Source organism: Gallinula chloropus (genome assembly GCF_964237585.1).
Source record: "Gallinula chloropus genome assembly, chromosome: 2".
NCBI lineage: Eukaryota > Metazoa > Chordata > Aves > Gruiformes > Rallidae > Gallinula > Gallinula chloropus.
The window spans coordinates 163202406-163225343 of NC_140086.1; the positions used below are offsets into that span (position 1 = coordinate 163202406).

General features: G+C 53.4%; 1 protein-coding gene across 1 annotated transcript in view; it reads right to left on the bottom strand.

Annotated features, from left to right (window-relative positions):
* The window catches only part of SMARCC1 (SWI/SNF related BAF chromatin remodeling complex subunit C1), a gene marked incomplete at its 5' end in the record, with an annotated part of 88495 nt that extends 69190 nt beyond the window's left edge, over window positions 1-19305 (bottom strand). The window contains 4 exons of the mRNA XM_084260521.1: window positions 1099-1180; window positions 4775-4860; window positions 11114-11233; window positions 19018-19305. Of these exons, the coding sequence (XP_084116647.1) occupies window positions 1099-1180; window positions 4775-4860; window positions 11114-11233; window positions 19018-19305 (576 nt within the window). The remainder of the gene's footprint in view (window positions 1-1098; window positions 1181-4774; window positions 4861-11113; window positions 11234-19017) is intronic.
* Window positions 19306-22938: the final 3633 nt, after the last annotated feature.

Below are 22938 nucleotides of genomic sequence, written 5' to 3' on the forward strand. Positions count from 1 at the left end.
CCTCCTATTTGCATTTTTGACAAGCACCTGGGAAGTTCCATCTTGACTATATCATACACTGAGCTTGGGTTTAAAGTTTGGAAGAAAATAATTATCTCCCAAATGCAGCATTTAAAAGAAATATTAACTTCTGATTGGACTTCTTGGGGCTGTTTTCTGCTCACTTTGGGCAATAACCTGTTGGGTAAGGCAAGCCCAAGAGTCTGATGGGCCTTAACCCTGAAAAAAGGCAAACTCGTATTCAGTGGGAAGGCAGTAACCAGCTGGATCTGTAGGGTAACAGTGACTCAATCCTAAGGGATCCACAGGGAAGAGATGGAGATACTTGGGATGCTGACTCCTACTTGACAATCAGGCATCTCTCACCACAGTTTTCAAAGAATCACAGAGTTGGAAAAGACCTTTAAGTTCATCAAGTCTAACTGTCCTTGTTCTGGGCTAAACCATCTCCCTGAGCACCTCATCTCCCCTCTGTTAAACACCCCCAGGGCTGGGGACTCAGCCCCTCCCTGGGCAGCCTGTGCCACAGCCCCACAACTCTGCCAGGGAAGAACTTTGCCCTCCCAGCTGAGCTGACCCTGCCCTGGGGCAGCTTGAGCCCATTGCCCCTCCTCCCAGCTCCTGGCCCCTGGCTGCAGAGACCATCGCCCACCTCTCTGCACCCTCCTGCCAGGGCAGGGCAGGGCAGGGCAGGGGGGAGAAGGGCTCCCCTCAGCCTCCTCTGCTCCAGGCTCAGCACCCCCAGCTCCCTCAGCCGCTCCTCGCAAGCTTTGCTGCTCTCCAGCCCCTTCCCCAGCCTGGTTACCCTTCTCTGGACACGCTCCAGGACCTCCAGCTCCTTCTGGGAGTCAGGGACTCACAACTGCACCCGGTGCAGCCTCACCAATGCAGAGTACAGGAACACAAGATAACAAGGAGATGAGATATCAAGTGATACAATGGAACTGTGACTACAAAGGCTGGGAGAGGGAATGCAGCGTGTAATATTCCTACAGAAACCCAAGATGGAATCTGCAGGGGGACACCAGCTAGGGCCACCAGAAGCCAGCAACCCCCTTCCCCTGAGAACCCCCATGGCTCTGTCTATGCCCTCCTTGCCTGCACTAGTGTTTTCTCAATGTTCATGAACATCTCCACGTTTCGATCCATGCGGGATGGGTTCTGCAGGTCAAACCTCCTCCTGTCAAGGAAAGTGATGACAAACATTACTCTGAATTCCCCCTCCACCCAGCACTCAAGAATCTTTCATGTTCCACAGCCAAACCAGCGTGACCACGGCAGCTACGCAAGGACACTCAAAAGCACAACCACAAGTATTTCTGCTTCACTTGGCAGCCCTCACAAGCAAGGAAAAAATAATAATAAAAATAATTAAAACTCACAGTGAACCATATCAACAAAACACAACTGATTTGTGAGATGTTTGGGGGGGGAGGGGAGGGAAACAAAAAAATACTAATGGTTGACATCACCCAACAAAACCCCAGCGTGAGGTTGATGCATTCCACCACGGCCACAGGAGGAGGAACAAAACATAACCAAACACCCACGATGGATTTCAACAACTAGATGAGAAAAAAACCATCATGAACGAGCTCTCACGTTTCTCTTACTTCTAGTTGCACCATCCACCAGTCCCGGATTCTAATCCAGGAAAAACACAGCAATTTGTTTGCCTGAGATTTTCTCAACTACTTGGAGAACATTCCCCCCTCCCCACTCCCTCCCCAGCATACCAGCAGCTTGTAATCCATGTCTTTTGGGATCATCTCTACCACACTCTGGCACTTTAGAAGTTCACTACTTTGCTGACAAGGTCAATTCTTGAAATAACAAGGGAGATTTTGATTGTCTTTCAGAAATGGAGGGGGAACACCCCTCAAAATCTGAGAAAACAGCCCCCCACCAAAGGTATTTGACCCCATCCACCTCGACTGTACACATATGCAGAAGGGATCAATCAACCCCCATGGGGAATTTGAGTGATGAGCCCTGAGAACCAGGATGGTGAGAACACTAATGCCAGGTTCAGATGGGCTTGGCATCACCAGCCATGGGAAGCTGTGCTGCAGGGACCTGAAAGCCACTGGGGCCTGACTCATAATGGCCCAGGCCCTTCCCAAAGCTCAATGATATGTTTAGATCAGTGGGTTTGGAGATGTAAAACACTGTCCAGTGCACCCCTGTACCCACTGGGCTTGGGAAAAAGCTGCTGCTGGCGTTGAACTGCTCCTAACTGGAGAGCTGAGCTGGTGTTTGGGAGCAGCAGGAGGGATTTCAGCATAGGAACAAGGAGTACACCATGTGCTCAGCAGTGAAAAAGCCACGCTGACAGGCTTTAAACACACACCCCAACTTCACAGCCAAGAATTTATCCCCATGCCCATCCCTAACAACAGGTCCTTGTTTGCAGTAACACATCAAATCCATTTTTAAAGTTCATAAATAGACAACAAAGGTTAATGAAAAGCGGTTTTTCAGTCCCAAACCCCATTACCCCACAAGGATGGCATGGCATCAACAGTTACTAAACCACACAGACACTTCAGCTGACACCACCAGGCTTTTCTCCACTTGAGGCTCTCCAGCATCCTCAGGAAGAAGTTGCCCAGGCAGCTGGTACTGCACAAATGCACTCCTGTGTTGGGCAGCTATAAAGAGTTGCTCTCTGTGAATCGTGGCTTCTATCCTAAAGCTGTATTACGGATTCACAGAGGATTTATTAGAACCATCTTTCAATTTTAAAAGACATTTATGAGCTCTTTAAATCGCGTTGTGTGTCTGGAAGGTTTACACTGACTTGTAGAAGTCGCTCACCAAGGAGTGTGTCAGCTCACCACACAGCATTGTTTCATCAAGTATTTTACACCTAGAATAATACATTAGATTTAAGAGCCAAGATCAAGCCACTTCTCCAGTGTTCAGCCATCCACAGCTGGTATGTGGAGGGCATCCTCCTCAAGAGCTTCAGGGATGTGAAGGAAGAGAAATGCCAAATAACCACAGACTGCCCTATTTTCCCAGGCACCTAACAAAGTCTTGAGTACAGGTGAAATGAAGACACTGAAGGCATTCAGGTTGGACCAAAATCCTTACATTTGGTTGCCCAAAGCCTGCACGACATGTTCCCTTCACACTCTACGTGCCCCCCAGTTTCTCCCTGCGTTCAGACCCCGTGTTTTAAGGGAAGCAGGTCAATACATTAAGGAAGGTGCCCTTTTTTTTGGGTAAGACAGCAGCACTAATTCTTCCTGGCCTTAGTTCCATCCCCTCTGAGAGCCTTGAGCAAACTGCCCGAGCTGCAGTGACAGACAAGGTATGTCCAGCTGCACTGGGTAAGTGCCTTTTTCAGACATACCTATTATGACGAGGAAAGGTACTTCTCCTATAAGACAGATCATTCACAAACAGGTTAAGCAAGAGCGACAATGCATACCATTAAAAAACAAATAAAATTTAAAATAAAAGCATATCTCAGGCAAAACACCAGATATTATTTGGTTGAGTCAGTGAAGGATACATTCCAAGCTCTAGGTCTGGTCCTCAGAGTTAAATTCCAGTAGTACTTCCCTCTACGTCCCACATGCACAAACACAAGGCACTACCCACACTAGTTGTGAGGGAGCAGCAAGAGGGGGAGAAGAGAGGAGGTGGTTTCAGATCCCTGTTTTGCTGACGACTTTCAGTGATGAAAATGAAATGTTTCTTGTTCACAAACCCAGCCCACCAGAGTGGTTACGTATCTGTGAAGTAGGAGCCACTGAACTCCTCTACACCTCAAGGCAAAGAGGTAGCAAGACACTCCTGAAGGCTGTGCCACAAAGAGCACTACACACATGTATCACACCCTGGGAGTTGGAGGGTGGTGTTTCTACTCAAACTCACAACCTTGGAGTAAAAAAAAAAACCCCAACTGAGAGCAGTTTACTCATAGCACTTTGTGCTATGCTCACCTCAGGTATCTGTTTAGCCTATATGAGTACAAACAGCTCCTAAACCCAACCAGAACATCTTTATTTTGCCCTTTAATTTGCTCCTGTAACACATGCAGTGGATTCCAGGAATGCTGCTACAGGTCTGCACAACATCAGGTCACCAACTAAAGTGATGTACAAGGACAATCTCCACTTTGAGCTATCAGCATTTTTTTAATCACCCTCAGGTTTTTTTCCCAGTGTTCTCACATGTAGTAGCTCACACTACAGCTGGCTTGGAAAGAGGATCCTACCTTTGAGAAACACACAGGCCACAACTGGGCTACTGAGATGCCACAAAACCAGGTCCAATACTAGCATCCATAGCTACTACTATAGTAGTTTCCAACCACTCACTACTTACAGAGGTTGAGAAGCAATGGAAAACGTGGCTTTACTGGTATCTATGCAATGCTTCACACCTTCCCAGGTCTAACTAAATCTGATGCTCAATCCAGTAACAAAGATTTACATCTTCAAGCTGTGAAACAGCAACTCCAGGATACCAAGATATGATTTGCTCAGTCATAAAACGGCAAAGGAAAGCCTCAAGCTTGTCATTAACTACCAACCTGCAGGCTCAGGGCTTTAAACTTGGCCAACTTCTCTTTAAATTTAGAAGTGTGTGTGTGTGTCTCAAAGCTACAGTCAGCAAAACAGGAAAAAAAGGTCCTCTTCCCATCTCTGACCCCCTTGCCTACCCGACTCTCCAGGAAATATTAAACTTTAAGGAGTTCACACAGGCATTTCGTGTGCTTAATTCATGCAAAAAGGTGTATTGATTAAAATAAAAAACTCACCAGCCCTGTTCATTCTTATATTTGTAAGCAGCACCAAGAATGTGGCATAATGTACCTCCAGCTTTGAAATCCATGAAGCACTTTGCCTAGAAACAAAGAGAAAAGGGAAAACACCATGACATTGCCCTTTATGTAATTACTCTAAATTAATACATGCTCATTAGCTGAGGTTTAGACATCTAACTTATCAAACAGTTTAATTTCCAGATGAATCACCCCTAGAATTTCACACTCTAAGAACGTGTTGAGATCAAACCCATGAGGTTTAAGTAGAATTTGTTGTGTTTCCAAGCAGACCCTGAGACACCCCAAAGCTCCACATCCTTCCTCACGTGAGCAGCTTGCAAAGGAGTTCCCTGTGCAGCCTTGAAGCCAGAATCACAACTGCTCTCTGAGCATCCATTCCACAGGAAATCCAACCTTGAAATCTGAGCTGTCAGTCAAGCAGCTCTTCACCCCTACTAAGCAGCCTAAAGCAAATCACTAGAGATTAATATCTAAAATCTGAGCTTCACGTTCCCCCTGGCTCAAAGCTCTCTATTTTCTAGAAGGAATAAGGAAAACAGCACTGTGTGGGTTTTTTCCTGACAAATTTTAGTTTGGAATTGTCTTTGCTCTTCTATACCTGGTCAGGATGTTTGTTTCGTGCTTGGAAACACTAATAGCTGGTGTCAAAGTCACCTTGGAAAGGCAAGCTGAGCGGAGAGCTCAGCTGAAGGTGAACAAGGCAACGCTCGAACCCATTTCAAGAGTCACAGCACGTCAGTGTGCAAGGGAGCTGAGGCTCCTGTACAGTGTTTGGAGCAGGAAGAAGGAAAACATGCAACAGCATCAATAACTCCCCAGTGATAAAGCAACAGGGACAAATGACAACAAATAGAAACTCTGGTGCTGGCCCATGGGCCTTGTCTAGTCACAGGTTCCTTTCCAACTGGAAGCACAAAACAAGCGTTGGGATCTTGATTTATATTTTGGGGGTTTTAAAGTTCCTGTGAGATGGGAAAATTCATTGATAAACACACTCAAGAGCACCCTGGAAAACCTGTTAAATGCAGCACTGAACTGCTTTTGGCAAGTCTGGGTGAGGAGGACTTGGTCCTGGAGCATGTTGAGGTCCTGGAATGTGTCCAGAGAAGGGAAGAAGCATGTCCCCAACCAGGCTGGGGAAGGGGCTGGAGAGCAGCAAAGCTTGCGAGGAGCGGCTGAGGGAGCTGGGGGTGCTGAGCCTGGAGCAGAGGAGGCTCAGGGGAGACCTTCCTGCTCTCTCCAGCTCCCTGGCAGGAGGTTGTGGTGAGCTGGGCTCAGCCTCTTCTCCCAGATACCCAGCGACAGGAGGAGAGGGAATGGCTGTGAGTTGGGCCAGGGGAGGTTCAGGTTGGAAATGAGGAGACATTTCTTCTCCCAAAGAGCAGTTGGGTGCTGGAAGGGGCTGCCCAGGGAGGTGCTGGAGTCACTGTCCCTCAGGGTGCTCAAGGAAAGGTTGGGTGAGGGACCTGGGGACATGGGTGAGTGAGTGATGGAGGTGGTAGGGGGATGGTTGGACTGGATGATCTGGGAGGTCTCTTCCAACTTGAATGAATCCATGATTCTATGATTCCCAGACAGCTTCAGGTGCCTCCAGAAAGCTGATCTGGTAGTGATGAGGCAGCTCCTTGCTGTGCCAGGAAAAATGGACTGGGAGGACAGCCCCACACCTCCCAACCCAGCAGAAGTGCCCGATGGCCAGGCCAAAGGCACTGTGGAGCTGACCCCTCCGGGTGCTGCTCCAGCGGGTGTGAGATGCCTGACTGCTTACAGAACAGGAATCACAGCCGATCCTTCTGTGCCCATCCTGCACATACAGGCTGAGATGGGCCCACTGTGTGTCTCAGTAAAAATAGTTAAAAATAACTACAGGCTTTGGGGGGTGGGTTAATGGCCAGACCCAGGTCACCACCAGCCGTTCTCCACTGGAGCTGGAGCGAGCACAACAGCCAGCCCTGGGGTTCTATCACACTTCCTAGATCAGAACAAGGGATTTTCCTTCAAGTCTGTTATATTACACCTCAGGAGGACTTACCAAGCTGGACCGAACACCAAATTACAGTCTTCACATCACAGGCATTTTAAAATTCATTCCACAGCCAGGAAAATAGCTGGTGGCACAGACTCCAAAGGCAACGCCGCCTGCCTTGGCTCCAGAGCTGCTCACATGAAGCACAGTGGTTCCAAGGGATACCAAACACACCAGTGCATCCCAGAACAACAGGAAAATGATCCTTTGTAAGTGCTCAACAAGAACAGAACTGCTCCCAGTGCACCATCCTTCAAGAGCCCTACCAGGTGTAGAAGCACTAAAGGGAGCTCAAAGCTGTTGTGGAGCTGTGGGTGTTTCAGTACCACTCCCAGCAAACTGAAATCCTCCACGGACAGAGCAAGTTCCAATCCAAAGCTTCAACTAAACCAAACTGGTTTAACACACAATGATTTTGCTGCTGTTACTGCTCTGAGGATGTGCTTACAAACACACATGCAGTCACTAGCTGCTCTAAAAGCCCATAAATATCACAACATGAGGATGTAAGATGCATGTAAAGAGGATTTTTGTTGTACTAGCATGTAAGTTGCTGTACCTACAGCAACTATCCAGAATCAGCTGTTCCGATTGTGCTGACATGCCATCTGCACCACACAACCGAACAGCACTGGGACAGGCTGCCCAGGGGTGTGGAGTCTCCTTATCTGGAGAGATTCCAGCCCCTGTGCGACCTGTCCTAGGGACCCTGCTTTGGCAGGGGGTTGGACTCGATGGGCTCTGGGGGGCCCTTCCAGCCCCTACAATTCTGTGAATGAAATCACTGCAGCGAAGCCTGCCTTGGCTGTGGTCTGGGAAGCCTCTGACAGCCCCTGCTTCAGGGTGGGGGCTGCTGCTGTCCCCTCATCAAGTGTTCAAGGCCAGGTCAGATGGGGCTTTGGGCACCCTGGGCTGGTGGGGGTGTCCCTGCCTGTGGCAAGGGGGTACTGGGGGGCTCGGAGGTCCCTTCCCACCCAAACCAGTCTGTGGTGTGATGATGCTGCCATCCAGCTGCCCGTTGGTCTCCACAAAATCATTCTCAAGGTCTCACCGCTCTGCATCACTGGGATGATTCTGGCACAGGGCTTGGTGATCCCAGAGCCTCCAGCAGCACAAGCAATTGCAGCAACTCCAGCACGTGAGGGTTTTACTACACCAGGCAGGAAGCTCAGGCAACACATAACCACAACAAATCTCTTTCCTAGACACATCACTTTTCTGAAGCATCAGCAGCCTCTAGCAGGATCCCCTTGTTGAACTGTGTCAGTTGCTGCTGGCATAAAAGGAAATTGCTTTTAGCAGTCAGACAAACCCTGGTCTGCAGAAGAGACGCGGGTGGCAGTGAGCCAGGTTCCCTTCAACGCTTTCACCCAAAGTCCATCACAACAAGGCAACCAAAATCAATCTGCCTTACAATTTGCTGTCTTAAGAGTTAATATCTCAACAGGGCCTTTATTTGAAACACATAAAACTGCTTCAACAGAATTAATGAGCTTTTCCTGTCCTGAGTGTCAGCACGGTGAGACAACATGCATTTAAACACAGTAATGAGAAGACATGCACAGAAGTCCTTTGCTTACTCCAGATCTACTCACAGACCCCGTGCTCTATGGCATCCTTGCTGAGAACAGGAGCTTAAATGCAGAACTAACAACCCTCTCTCAAACACAGGGTCTATTTCGTGTCAGAGCACCAATGTCTGAACCTTATTCCAACAGCTGTAATCTGCAGGGATGGAGATGTGGTTGGGGTCAGAGATTTTACCTCTAACACTGATGGAAGGGACTGGCTTCTCTTTATCACCAGCTGCTCTGAAGCAGAACAAAGGTGAGACACCCTGGTTACTGCTCAGAAAATAAAGGCTCTAACATGAACTGGAACAACCCCTTGGTTTGGCACAGCCTCATCAGAGTGTGCTCCTGGTGAGCCATGTCCCTGTGTCTGCCAGCAGCTGCAGCTCTTGGGACCAACACTGCTGTGTGTGTTAACAGGGACAGTGCCAAGCAAGGATCAGGCTGTTACCAGCAGCCACGAGCTGTAGTCACAACCTGAGGACTTCTGCAGCACTCAGATTTTGAGGGTTTGGGGCTTTTCCTTCACACAAGCACGACCACTTCATCTTCAACTGCAGATCCTCCCTTGCCAGGAACACAGCAATACTGGACAAAGACAACTACAGGCTTCTGACCTCTCTCAGCTTTGGCTTCTTTTCAGCAGAAGCCTGCAGTAGCTTGGCAATACACCGTGGAGATCAGCAGTGTCATGAGGCAACCCTCTCTTCCCAAGGCAGACACAGCCCTGCAGGACTGAAGCCTCCTGCCTGTGTTCAGAGTGCCACGGTCACATAACAAAGTCTGTTGTAGCAACCATTACCTTGACTTACACCTCTGAGAAGTGAAAGTTAGCCTCCACTTAAGAGTACCTCCTGCTTTTCCTCATAAAACCAATACAAAGACACACTGATGAGTTGTCTTCTGGAAGATCCAACCAGTGTAAGCACATTGGATCAGATTAGACCTTCGCAACAGCAAGAAGAGTTACACACAGGAACAACCTATTTACAATGCCACTGAAATCTTTATTACCTATTTTTAAGATAAGACAAACTGATTATAGACTGGAGGGCACTCAGTCAGTCTATCAACTTGTTGAACAGGGGTAGAGTTTTATGGTCCCCACAGCTGTATCAAAATAAAGCACCACAACACTCACCTCCAGCCCTACAGCCTTCCACTACCAGAGGGGTCAGGATGGAAGAGACAGTGAGCAATGGGGGATGAGACACTTCCCATGAGGCAGCAGAGGCTCCTGCAGCTGGGAAGGGCGATGGGATCCTGGGCTCCATCAGCAGAGGGGGGGCAGCAGGGACAGGGAGGGGATTGTCCCTCTCTGCTCTGCCCTCCCCAGCTGGAGTCCTGTGGCCAGAGCTGGGGCCCAACACAAGGAAGATGTGGGGCTGTTGCAGAGGGGTCAGAGGAGCCCCGGAGATGCTCAGAGGGCTGGAGCAGCTCCCCTAGGGAGAGAGGCTGAGGGAGCTGGGCTGGGTCAGCCTGAAGAAGAGAAGGCTGTGGGGGGACCTCAGTGCAGCCTCCCCGTCCCTGAAGGGACCCCAGGAATAGGAGGGGAATCAGCTCTTGGGAAGGGCAGAGACTGGCAGGACAAGGGGCTGGAGTGAAGCTGGAGGAGGGAAGGGGGAGAGGAGAGACTGGGGGGAAGTTCTGTGCAGAGAGAGTGGTGAGGGGCTGGAAGGGGCTGCCCAGAGAGGGGGTGGGTGCCCCATCCCTGGGGGTGTTCCAGGCCAGGTTGGCTGGGGCCCTGGGCACCCTTGTGTAGCTCCAGGCCTGGAGGTTGGTGTCCCTGCCTGTGGCAGGGGGTTGGAGCTCTGGGATCCTTGGGGTCCCTCCCAACCCAAATCAGTCTGTGGTTCTATGTGTTTAAAAAAAGGGTAGATGAGGTACTTAGAGATATGGTTTAGTGCAGGACAGGAACGTTTAGACTTGATCTTAAAGGTCTTTTCCAACCTTGTGATTCTGTGCTCCTCCTGCTGACATCACAATGTGTACGTACACAAGTACTAGAGCTGCCTTGGCTCACAAAACCTACCCTATATCACCAACCAGACACTCAGTGCCATGCCACAAGCCCTTCCCTCCACAGCCAAAACCCAGGTTGCTTCATCCTTGCCCTCCACTGCACTGCTCTTCCCTCTCTCAGCTCTCTGAGTCCGTGCTCACAGCAGCAGGCAGGGTTCAGGCACAGCACAACCACTAGATACTACCACTAAACACACCCCAAGTTTGGTCTTTCAATAAGTCTCCCTTAAAACACCGATATTGTTTCCTTGCACCAATATTCTGAGCGACTGGCAAAGCACCCCAGGCTGGTTAGGGTAACTATGTGTTACTAAAACCAGGGGAGAGCAGCTTTTCAGCACTGGCAGTGTGAAGTTTCATCAACAGAAATCCCAAGGGAAACCTGTCTGGTTTAGGAAGTGCCTGTGGTTTAGGGTGCATCAGGGCAGAGAGACTGAACATTTTGAAGCTGACACAGAGTTTTAGTAGGAATGAAAACCTTTCCACTGGATTCAGGGAATGGCTTCTGAGCATATAGGAACTAAGCCATATGACACCAACTCTGTGGTTCAGGAGTGTGCTGTTTCACCCCTTCCAGAGGCTCCAGGCTCAGCACAGGTCTCCCAATCACCTGGAAAGACTCCAGCAGCACAAATGCTGGAGGAAGAACAAAATCCACTGTTGCACCAGCAGCAGGCTAAGCCCCATACTCACAGGAAGCTTTGTGAAGGCAGGATTGGTGACATGTTTTCCAAAGGCATCTTCCTGGAATTGCAGCAGCTGCACCACCAGCCCAGCCAGTGTTTTATTGGTAGGAGCATCTGCTTGAACATACTGAAAGACAAAAACAAGACCAAAACAACAGGCTTACTTGGAGTAGAGGAGAATAAAACACAGAGACTGGTTTATTACTTCCCCAGATGACTTCTATCAGTTGTGGACCTTGGAAGCTCTCCCCAGAAGCAGCCTTCTCTTCTCCAGGCTGAGCCAGCCCAGCTCTCCCAGCCTGGCTCCAGAGCAGAGGGGGTCCACCCCTCCCATCATCACCAGGGCTCCTCAGACTGGCTCCCACAGCTCCATGTCCTCCTTGTCCTGGGGACCCCCGAGCTGGGGCAGCGCTGCCAGGGGTTCTGTGTCCCAGAGGGGCAAAATCCTCCTTTCCCAGCCCTGCTGGGGATGCAGCCCAGGACACGGGGGGCTCTCTGGGCTGCCAGTGCACAGTGCTGGGTCTGTACTTAACACTTAAATCCCTGTTGCCAGATCTGCCAGCACTCCCTTTAGCAGAGTCCTAAGGGTCGCTAAATCAAGACAGGTGATGCAAGCAGCACTGTGTACTTTTACAGCTGTTAATAAACCTTATGTTGTACTTTTTCAGTACAGTTTAAAGCTAAGTGACTACCACAGCTGGGATGTGCACAGATGTAGTGTATCACACAGCCCCACAGCTCCCATCACTTGGCAGGTCCAGCTTTCACACCACCACCCTACCAAAAACCACAGAGAACTCTGAGCCTGCGGCTTCACAATGCCAACCACCACACTACCACCCAAAGGCACGTTAAGAGGCACAGACAGAACTACTGCTGAACTACAGACCCGGGCTTTGCATGAGTGTGACAACAAAAGCACCTCAGATCCAGGGGCAGAATTCATATTAAATAATCCGATTTTGATTACCAAGGTGCATTCCCACGCTGTAGGTGTTACAGCTGTTCCCTAAGCAAAGCCAGCCTCCTTGGGACCTGCTGCCTGCCTAGCTGCAATGCTTTCCCTAAGCTCCAGGAACCAAGCTTGTTCCAGTGGCAGGGAGCACCGGGCTGCAGCACAGCTCTGCCTGCACGGAGAGACACTGCAGGAAGGTAACAGAAGGAGCTGCAGCACGTACCCTCCTCTCTGAGGCTATGCAGCCTTCACCATTCCAGCAATGCTGGAGGGAAAAGCCCTCCTAACCATCCTAATTTCTCTAACAGGAAAAGCTCTGTAGTGCTACCCTTGGGCTTCTGTGTGCCAGTTCAAAGGCAGAAAGCTTTCCACATTGAGTTTAACACTGTATTTTAAATAATTACTGAAAAACCATAACATGCAACAAGAGTGCAAGCAGAATCCCAGAGTAAGGATGTAGGGCTGGACAGGACCTCTGGGGAACATCACTGACAGCTCCTCCTAACAGAGCAATAGCAATACTGCCATTCTTTTTCCAATGTTTTCCCTCAGAGTATAAACCCCCCCAAACGTTTACACAAGAATCTGCCTATTCTCAGACACCTGAAATCCTTCAGGCTCTTATGTCTTTACCTGCAGATCCCATTTTTCACCTGACAGCCAGAAGCTCTGGGAAAGGAAGATAACACCACGAACCCCCAGTCTATTTTCACTGCTGCTACCTTCAAATATTTCTGACTCCTTCCTTTGCCTGAGGTTCCCCCTACACAATACAGGGAATAAAAACACACTCCCTTCTGAGGAAGCACAAGGCTCCTCTCCATCACTCTGCGTGCCAACCAGGGACACAAGCGATCTTTAAAGCCGCAGAATCATTAAGCTGATACCCTGATCGATACCAGGGGCTGTGCAGGACTGAAGGCACAAGGTATCTGCAGGTTTCACCGCAGCAGACGGGAGCAGAAAATGATTCTGCAGCAAACAAGGGTTTTCAAAGGGTTTCTCAAATCACTCATGAGTAAGAGGAACTACTAGCAGAGGAAATCGCTTCCCTTCAGCAGCACGATCTGCCCCTGCAATGGGAAGCCTGTGTCAGACAAGGGACAGAGTGTAAACCCAGCTGTGAGGTGGTTACTGACCTCAAATAACCACATCACGGCTCTGCGTTGCAGCCCCGATGCACAGAACCCTTTCCTCAAAACAAAGGAGTTTCAGCTCGGGTCAGTAAACAACAGGGAGAGGAAATCCAACATGAAAACACTCTGAGTTCGGTTATAAGCCTTGTGCGTCTTTTAAAGAGAGAAGGCAAGGGAGCTGCAAACAGAGAGAAGACCCTCCAGCAGATTAAATCCACGTCAGGCACTGGAGAAACACTCGGTGAGGTCGGCACCGACACGGGAAGAGCTGGCTGAGGGATCAGTCACTACAGATCCTCTCAACGCTGCTGCCAGCACAGGAGCGGGTGCTCTGCAGACAGACAGACAGACATTGCCAGGCAGAACAACTGCCCCAGCATAACAGCTGCCAAGCAGCAGCTCGTCCCTCCTCACCACGGCCTCCAGGGTTATTATTAGAAGGGCACGAAGGGATCCCAACACCACTGCCTCACCAGCCATATGCCAGCAGCACACTCAACACGGGAGGAAAACTTCTCACCCTACACCTGGCAGTGGCAAAGTGAGTGCCTGATACTCAGTGAGTATCCAGGCTGTATCTCCTCATGCTCTGTGCTGTGTTCTCCTCCAGCTCACCCCTTAAGGCAACGTTCGGCTTGGTCCTATGGGGCCCAGCGCTGAATCAGACACCGTGAACAGGCTGGGAAGGTCAAGGTTAGCTTCTGCATCCTTCACAAACAAAAACCAACCCTAAACTATTTGAGGAAGTTATTTTAACATAAAAGAAATATCCCTGCTTCATGACAAGGCCTTTTAATGCAAGCAGTTTGTTGCTGCACACCAGAGGAGCTACCTGACCAACACACAACCTCAGAGATCCCTGAGCACTAGTGCCACACAAAGCAAATTGCCCAGTTTACTTTTGAACTGTAAATTTTCTACCACCCAACGGCTCCATCAGCTCATCCAGGCTTTGCAAACCACAGCAGGAGCCTGTCTCCAGCTCCCAGGGAATCACAGAATCACAAGGTTGGAAGAGACCTTTAAGATCATCAAGTCCAACCATTCCTGTCCTGTGCTGACCCAGCTCCCTGAGTACCTCATCTCCCCCCTGTTAAACACCCCCAGGGCTGGGGACTCAGCCCCTCCCTGGGCAGCCTGTGCCACAGCCCCACAACTCTGCCAGGGAAGAACTTTGCCCTCCCAGCTGAGCTGACCCTGCCCTGGGGCAGCTTGAGCCCATTGCCCCTCCTCCCAGCTCCTGGCCCCTGGCTGAAGAGACCATCACCCAAGGAAGAAAGGCTCCAAGCCCTGTGCCTGGGGTCGGGTGGGGAGAAGCAGGACACCTCCAGCAACTCTCAATGCAGAGAGGTAACAGAAGGATCTGTGCACATCCCGCACAAGAACAGGCAGCAGAAGTCTGGCAGGAACTGTTCTCCCCTCTGTCGCTGTGCTCACTGTCACTCAGCATTTCTTCCACCTTTATAACCAACCACCTCCCCGGAACAAGCTGCCAGTGTGCACCATCCTTCAGCACATCCAGGGAAGGGCCAACGCTTCACCCAAGAGGACACGGGGCTGGAAGGTTTGTGTGAGGGAAAGAGCACATCCCTCCACAGTTACAAACCCCCACTGCTGCCCTGCAGCTCCTACCACAAACGGATCTGATGGGGATGCTGCCCAGGCAGCCCACTCCTCCCCTGATGGGAGTTCTACACCAGTGCCACGACGTAAACCTCATTTTGTTACACTCTAGAGACCCAAACTCTTGGATACTTGAAGACTGGACTAATCTGAAGACAAGAACAAGATTTGTAATGTCAATTCCCTAACTCTCTCCTCACCTATCATGACTTCTGGATCCCTGACCAAACTCACTGGTGCCCTGGGACTCTCTCTCTCCTTCTGGTCCCCAATGACCCCTGCGCTGCTGGAGCTGGACACAGCCACTGAGACACAGCCACAGCCATTTTTAAGAGTACAAGCTGGACACAAGTCAGCTGTAACGACCGTGGACTTTGCTGAACAAAGTTGTGCAGCTACAGCAAGATGAGAATAGACACCAGATGGACCAGAGTCCACCGAGTGTGTGTCGGTAAGGAACAAACACTTCCATTCACTGTGATGAGGACACACCTTTAAACCCTCGTGGGAAGCATCAGCTTCCCAAAACAGGAATAATTTTCCATTTTCCTAACAGATTTTACCCAGCACTGCTTGAAAGTCCACTTGCCCAGTCAAGATTTCCCCCAGCCCAATTCTAACTGCCTTCCAGAGTTTGCACCTAACCTTTACAACCAGCAGCGCCGTGTAAACCAGTTGTAACAAAGGAGTGTTTTTCTTCAGCGTAGGGAACAAAACCTCCCCGTCCTGACCTACAGGTAAGCAGCCCTGCCAGGCTCGTAAGGCGAGAACCAGCTTGTCCAGGGGGTTGTGATTCACAAGAGGAAGGGACAGCAACCGTTAGTGCTTTTAAGACAGCGACTTGCTCGGGGCCAAACAGCAGGCACCAGTCCAAAGTTGTTTCGACAGTTTATCGTACTCTCGTGGGCATTTGGTTATGAAAATGAAATGAAAGAAAGCCCAGAAGTTGAGAAACAGCAGAGAAGCGCAGTCAAAACAAAGAAAAACTAAAGATCTAGTTCTATGTTACTATTTCAGAGACCTCACAGCAGTCTGTGGCTGCCTGCTGAGGGGGGTGGAGGGGCAGCGCCGGTCCCTCTCCTCTCTTTGGGGGGCAGGGGCAGGACCCCAGGGGACGGCGTGAAGCTGCCCCAGGGGAGGGTCAGGCTGGGGGGCAGGAAGAGGTTCTGTGCTGAGAGGGGGGTCAGGGCTGGCACAGGCTGCCCAGGGAAGGGGTCCCAGCCCCGAGCTGGGCGGTGGACTCAGTGCCACGCTGGGGCTGGGCCTGTGTGGAGCTGGGAGTGGGACTTGAGGGGCCTTACAGGTCCCTGCTAGCCCAGCGGATTTTGGGGTTCTAGGATTTCCCTTACCAACCAACACAAAGAGCTCTTGGGCTGCTGGCTCAAACTGCTGCCTCCCCCCACAGCTCCCAGCCAGCTGAAGAAGCAGCTATCTGGAAGGACCAGTAGAACACCCCTCAGAACGAGACACCCCACCAACGGTGCCCACAGAGCCACGGGGAAACTCATCCGTGGGTTACAGACACCAGAGCTACGGAAGGACGCAAGGACAGACCATAAACCTCAGGTAAATATAGACTATGGCACCTTTCGGTTATCCGGTGTCTCTCCTTGACGTGGCTCTGCCCTGGCTAATTCTCTTCCCAGGATTGCTATACAAAGCCGTCTAGACAGATAAGATTTGTTTCCCGGTAAGGTCACAGTGGGGTAACTTTTCAAGGCCCCAAAATTAAACAAAATAAAAAAATAACCCGACAGAAGAAGAAGAAAACAAAGAGAAGGCAGCAAACTCCAGGAGGAGGGGAAAGAGGACGCAGGCAACACCGGCAGAGGCACGTTCACAGGCACCAGATCCGGTGACACGAGGTTCTCCACCAGCAAGAAGGGGCCGTGGCATTGTTTTTCTCCCCTTTTTAATTATACGCTGGCAGGGGGGCGGTGTTTTTAAGTGAAACCCGTGGGGACGGGATAACCAGATCTCTGAGGGAGTGCAGAGCTCGGCCTGGAGCTGCCCCCGACTTCCCCTCTTCACTGGGGGCTCCGGGGCCCCGCAGCCTCCGGTGAGGAAGCTGGGGGGGGGCTGCAGGCGCTGCGCCGCCGAGGCTGACAAAGGCCGCCGGCTCTATCAAGCCTTTACAGCCCCCCTCCCCGCCTTCAGTTCTCTTCAGGGAACTCCCCTCCACACCGGTTGCCCTCAGGAAACACCCCGCCCCCCTTCCCCCCCCACCCGCCTCATGGTTCCCCTCAGCGAGCTGCCCCCTCCCCCGGCTCTCGTCAGGGAGCTCCCCCCCCCGCCCCCGGTTCCCCTCAGGGAGCACCCCAACCTCACGGTTCCCCTTAGGGTGCCCCCCTTAGATCCCGGTTCCCCTCAGGGAGCTGCCCCACCTCACGATTCCCCTCAGGGAACACTCCACACACACAAACCAACCCCCCCTGGTTTCCCTCAGCGAGCTCCCTCGCCCCCCACCCCCGGCTCCTCTCAGGGAGCTGCCCCCTCCTCCCAGTTTCCCTCAGGGAGCTCCCCCCGCCTCAAGGTTCCCCTCAGGGAACACTCCACACATTCCCCCCGCCCTCGCCACGGCTCCCCTCAGGGAGCCCCCCTAGATCCCAATTCCCCTCAGCGAGCTGCCCCCCTAGATCCCAGTTCCCCTCAGGGAGCCCCCCTAGAGCCCAGCTCCCCTCAGGGAGCCCCCCTAGAGCCCAGCTCCCTTCAGGGAGCTCCCCTAGATCCCAGATCCCCTCAGGGAGCTGCCCCCCCCTCACGGCTCCCCTCAGGGAGCTGCCCCCCCCCCTCACGGCTCCCCTCAGGGAGCTGCCCCCCCCCTCACGGCTCCCCTCAGGGAGCTGCCCCCCCCCTCACGGCTCCCCACAGGGAGCTGCCCCCCCCGCTCACGGCTCCCCTCAGGGAGCTGCCCCCCCCCTCACGGCTCCCCACAGGGAGCTGCCCCCCCTTACGTTCCCCTCAGGGAGCTGCCCCCCCTTACGTTCCCCTCAGGGAGCTGCCCCCCCCTTACGTTCCCCTCAGGGAGCTGCCCCCCCCTTACGTTCCCCTCAGGGAGCTGCCCCCCCCTTACGTTCCCCTCAGGGAGCTGCCCCCCCCTTACGTTCCCCTCAGGGAGCTGCCCCCCCCTTACGTTCCCCTCAGGGAGCTGCCCCCCCCTTACGTTCCCCTCAGGGAGCTCCCCCCCTTACGTTCCCCTCAGGGAGCTGCCCCCCCGCTCACGGTTCCCCTCAGGGAGCTCCCCCCCTTACGTTCCCCTCAGGGAGCCCCCCTAGATCCCAATTCCCCTCAGGGAGCTCCCCCCTCTCATGGTTCCCCTCAGGGAGCTGCCCCCCCCTTACGTTCCCCTCAGGGAGCTGCCCCCCCCTTACGTTCCCCTCAGGGAGCTCCCCCCCTTACGTTCCCCTCAGGGAGCTGCCCCCCCCTTACGTTCCCCTCAGGGAGCTCCCCCCCTTACGTTCCCCTCAGGGAGCTGCCCCCCCGCTCACGGTTCCCCTCAGGGAGCTCCCCCCCTTACGTTCCCCTCAGGGAGCCCCCCTAGATCCCAATTCCCCTCAGGGAGCTGCCCCCCCCTTACGTTCCCCTCAGGGAGCTGCCCCCCCCTTACGTTCCCCTCAGGGAGCTGCCCCCCCCTTACGTTCCCCTCAGGGAGCTCCCCCCCTTACGTTCCCCTCAGGGAGCCCCCCTAGATCCCAATTCCCCTCAGGGAGCTCCCCCCTCTCATGGTTCCCCTCAGGGAGCTGCCCCCCCGCTCACGGCTCCCCTCAGGGAGCTGCCCCCCCTTACGTTCCCCTCAGGGAGCCCCCCCACCTCACGGCTCCCCTCAGGGAGCTGCCCCCCCGCTCACGGCTCCCCTCAGGGAGCTCCCCCCGCCTCACGGCTCCCCTCAGGGAGCCCCCCTAGAGCCCAGCTCCCCTCAGGGAGATCCCCTAGATTCTAATTCCCCTCAGGGAGCCCCCCCCACCTCACGGTTCCCCTCAGGGAGCTCCCCCCCTTACGGTTCCCCTCAGGGAGCTGCCCCCCCCCTTACGTTCCCTTCAGGAAGCCCCCCCACCTCACGGTTCCCCTCAGGGAGCTGCCCCCCCGCTCACGGCTCCCCTCAGGGAGCTGCCCCCCCGCTCACGGCTCCCCTCAGGGAGCTGCCCCCCCGCTCACGGCTGCCCGCAGGGAACGCCCCCGGCGCCCGCCCCGCCTCACCTTCTTGTAGTGCTTCCCCAACCAAACGCGGACCGAGTCGAGCTGGGAAACGGTGTCGGGGCTCTCCCAGAACTTCCCCGTGGGGCCGCCGTCCTTCCGCCGCGCCACGGACAAGGCAGTGAGCCCGGGGCCCCCGCTGACCGCCACGCCGGTGGCGTTGGTCGTGGTGGCCGCCGCCGCTCCGGGCCCGGCGCCGCCGCCACCCGCCGCTACCGCCGCTGCCATTGTTACCCTCGCCGAGCGCCGCCGCCGCGGCCCTGCGCCTCCCTCCCGCCTCACGCCGCGCATGCGTCGAGCGCCGGAAGCCCCGCCCCCTCGGGCATGCTCACGCGCTTCCCGCCTCGCTGCCGCCGCGCGCCGCTCCCGGGGCTGCCCTTCCCCCTCCCCCCGGCTGCCCGCGTGCTGCCGCCGCCGCCGCCACCTTCAGCGCTCGCGCCCCGCCGCCGCTCCCGCCACCGCCCCCCCCCCACGCGGCCCCGCCGCCATCTTGGCGCATGCGCGGGCCGACCTTTCCCTTCCACACGCTCCCCCCCCTCCACGCTTTGCGCGAGCGGCGTCCGATCCCCGCGCAGGCGCAGAAGCGTCCCCGCGCGCCCCCACGCTCGGCCTCGGCGCATGCGCGCCGCCCGTCCTGCCGCGTGCCGGTCGTCAGCGCGGGTTCGTCAGTCGTTCCCGGCGAGGGGCCGCGAGCCGCCCGCGGCGTCCCCGGGAGGGGCTGGGAACCGCCCGCCGGGCCCCCGTCAGGGGCTGAGGGGACGGGAACTGTCCGCCGGGCCCCCGTGAGGGGCTGGGAACCGCTCACCGGGCCTCCGTGAGGGGCCATGGGGACGGGAAACACCCGCCGGGCCCCCGTCAGGGGCTGAGGGGACGGGAACCGCTCACCGGCCCCCCGTGAGGGGCCATGGGGACGGGAACTGCCCGCCAGGCCCCCATGAGGGGCTGGGAACCACCTGTCAGGCCTCCGTGAGGGGCTGAGGGGGTGGGAACTGCCCGCCGGGCCTCTGTGAGGGGCTGGGAACCGCTCGCTGGGCCTCTGTGAGGGGACGAGAACAGCCCCCTGGGCCTCCCTGAGGGGCCGGTGGGGATGGGAACCAGCCGCTGGGCCTCTGTGAAGGCCGAGGCAGGTGGACAGGGCACACTGGCCTGGGACCTACACCATCAGTACCAGCCAAATCAGGCTGCTCAGGCACCCCCGAGGCCTGGCCCTTTTCCTTCACAGCCACCCCTTGTGGTAGCTGTTCAGCTCCTGGTTTACTGCTGCAGGAGGGCTGCAGTGATACGTTAACACATCCCCCCTGTGCTGGCACAGCCCTTGGCACCTCTGCATCTTCTGTGCCTCAGCCACCTTCACCCAGGAGCAGGCTGAGGTACGTGTGTTACTCCTGGTGGCTCCAAGGGCTGCAGAGCTGATCCATAACTCCTTTTTAACCTGATACATGTTATACACACCATAGAAAACCCCTTTTTTCCCCTCTTCTTTTCAATGCATTTTGTAAAAGCTCTCGGAAAACAGGAAAAGGACCAGAGGGAGTAAGGAAAAAGGTATTTCGGTTCCTTTAAGGGTCATCTTGGTCTGTCTCCCATGTAACCAGTCTCCTGCTGTTTGGGATAGCACTGGGTAGAACACCATCCAAACAAGCTGAACCTTAAAACTGAACATCATCAAAGATTTCATCTGGAAACATTTGATGAGTGAGGCAAGAACCAGGAGATTTCAAGGACCTGGGGCATGCTACTGCAGCCCTGCACCTCACAGGTCCTCTTTCCTCCCAAACCTGGAGCCTCCTCTTCCCCCAGCCCAAGGTGCCTTGAGACTGTGGGGTACCCTGTCCCTCTGACATAGAGGACTTGTCCCTCCAGCTTCACCTCACATGAATACAGAAGCAAGACAAGCTGAGGGCTGACGGGGATTTGATCAGCTTGCCTCAGGAGGGACAAGCTGAGCACACAGACACCAGGGCAGGACTTAAGCCTGAGAGCAGATTGGTGAGCTTAAGCTCAAGCCTTGTGTGGAAACCTTGAGATGCAATTAGGGAGGACACATAAATAGTCAAGTTTCAGCACCACACTTGTGGAATCCTTGGATTATCTTCACCAGCATTAGGAAGAGGAAGGGCTGAGAGGTTTACGTGTAGCCTGGAGGATGGTGAAGCAGGGAGCAGGGCCTGAGCTGGAGGGAGCAGAGCTGGTAGTACTGCTGGCTGTCTCCTTGGGGGTGTTTGGAGCTGCAGCACTCCTGCCACATGCAGGTGGCAGCCTGGGAAGTCACATCCAACTCTGAGCAGCACTCGTTAGAGCTTCAAAAATCAAGTGCTTTGAAATAAAGGGAACTAATCCCCATCATCACTGCAAGCTACCTTCAGAAGTTGTACTTTTCATAATCACATCTAGTCCAATATGACTGAAACTGGAGTTGCCAGCCTGGCTTTTGCAGGTCACCCAAAGTCCACAGCCACCTAGGACCAGAGACCGAAAGACCACAGCCTGTGGAATCCCCACTACTTGTAAATCAATACTTGAGGGAGAGAGAGGTGGCAAATGAGATACAAGACACGCCCCCAACTCAGGGATGCTGCTACACATCTTCTTTCTTTGGCAGAACATCTCTTAACCATCAGGGAGCTCACAGCCATGTGTCCAAGGGGTGCTTATTTCATCAGGCTCAGCAGTGAAGCCTTCAAATAATCACAACCCATTCACACTCAATCCCACACCAGGTCTCAGCTAGGGCTACATACAGCTGGGGGGTTATTTCTGGGTGGCTGGCAGGGTTTGTGTCATGGTTTGGGTTTTTTGGGGGTGGTGATGGTGGTTTAGCTTCCCCTGGACAATTCTAATTGAACTCTGAGAGGTATCTGGCAGCAGAGTAAGGTTCACTCTGGTCATCAACACTTGGAAAAGCAGCTGCCTGATTTTTTAAGGAGAAGTTTAGAATCAGATGAACCCAGAACTCGTGGCTTCTTTGACATATCTGGGAATTTCTTCTAAAATCCTACAGGAACCTTTGAAAAGCACTCAGAAGCAGCTGTATTAAAACCAGAGTCCAACATGATGACTGGTTTTGCTAAAAATAAGCCAGCCCACACACTCTAAGCAAAAACACAGCCTGGTTTTGTAACCACATGGTGGAACTTTCACTTGCCTTCCTGCTGAAGCAAGACACTGAGGTAGCTTGGACAAGCTCCTGCTTCTACACAAACCAGTATTGTCTGATACAGCAACGGGGATGGGAAGTGGGATTTGGTGAGCAAAACCCTCTCTGCCATTTGCTCTGGTCAGACACCTGCTGCTGGAGCCAACTGACAAACTGCAACCAAGTGAAAGGCAACTCACTTGGAGCAAGAGTAGGAAGCTGCAGTTCTGGGTGCTGCAGCCACAGCACCACACCAACACTCCATGGCATTCACCTCGTGCACCAGCTTTGGTCTCATCATGTTTCTGGTTGTTGCTACCTTCTCTCTTCAGTGGTACGTGGATTTCTGAGCTATTTCCAGCAGAAGTGGACACTGAAGGAAAAGCTTTATTTTCACTGGCTCAGGACAGAAAGTCTTAATGCCAATGCAGATGTGGTAGCTACTAACACCACCCATCCTTTCTCCAAGGAAGTTCAGTCAGCAGCTCCATTTATCATCAGCTCCATTTATCATCTGATATCAAAGGCATTTGCTTCCTATTAAAAGCAAACCAATAGCCCTTAGAGCTACAAACAGGGGCAAGCATTCTTCCTGTTTATCCCCATTTACCATGGGGTTAAAGTTAAATCTAAGATTATACTTGAAGTAGCAGACACAAGTCTGTTGCCTTTCAGCATACTCAGCTCCTGGAGCCATCTGTAAAAGAGTGCATTTGTAGAAGGTCTTTTTGTAACTGGTCACAGGTCCATATTATCATTTGAAAACTTCATTTATCTCTTACTGGTCC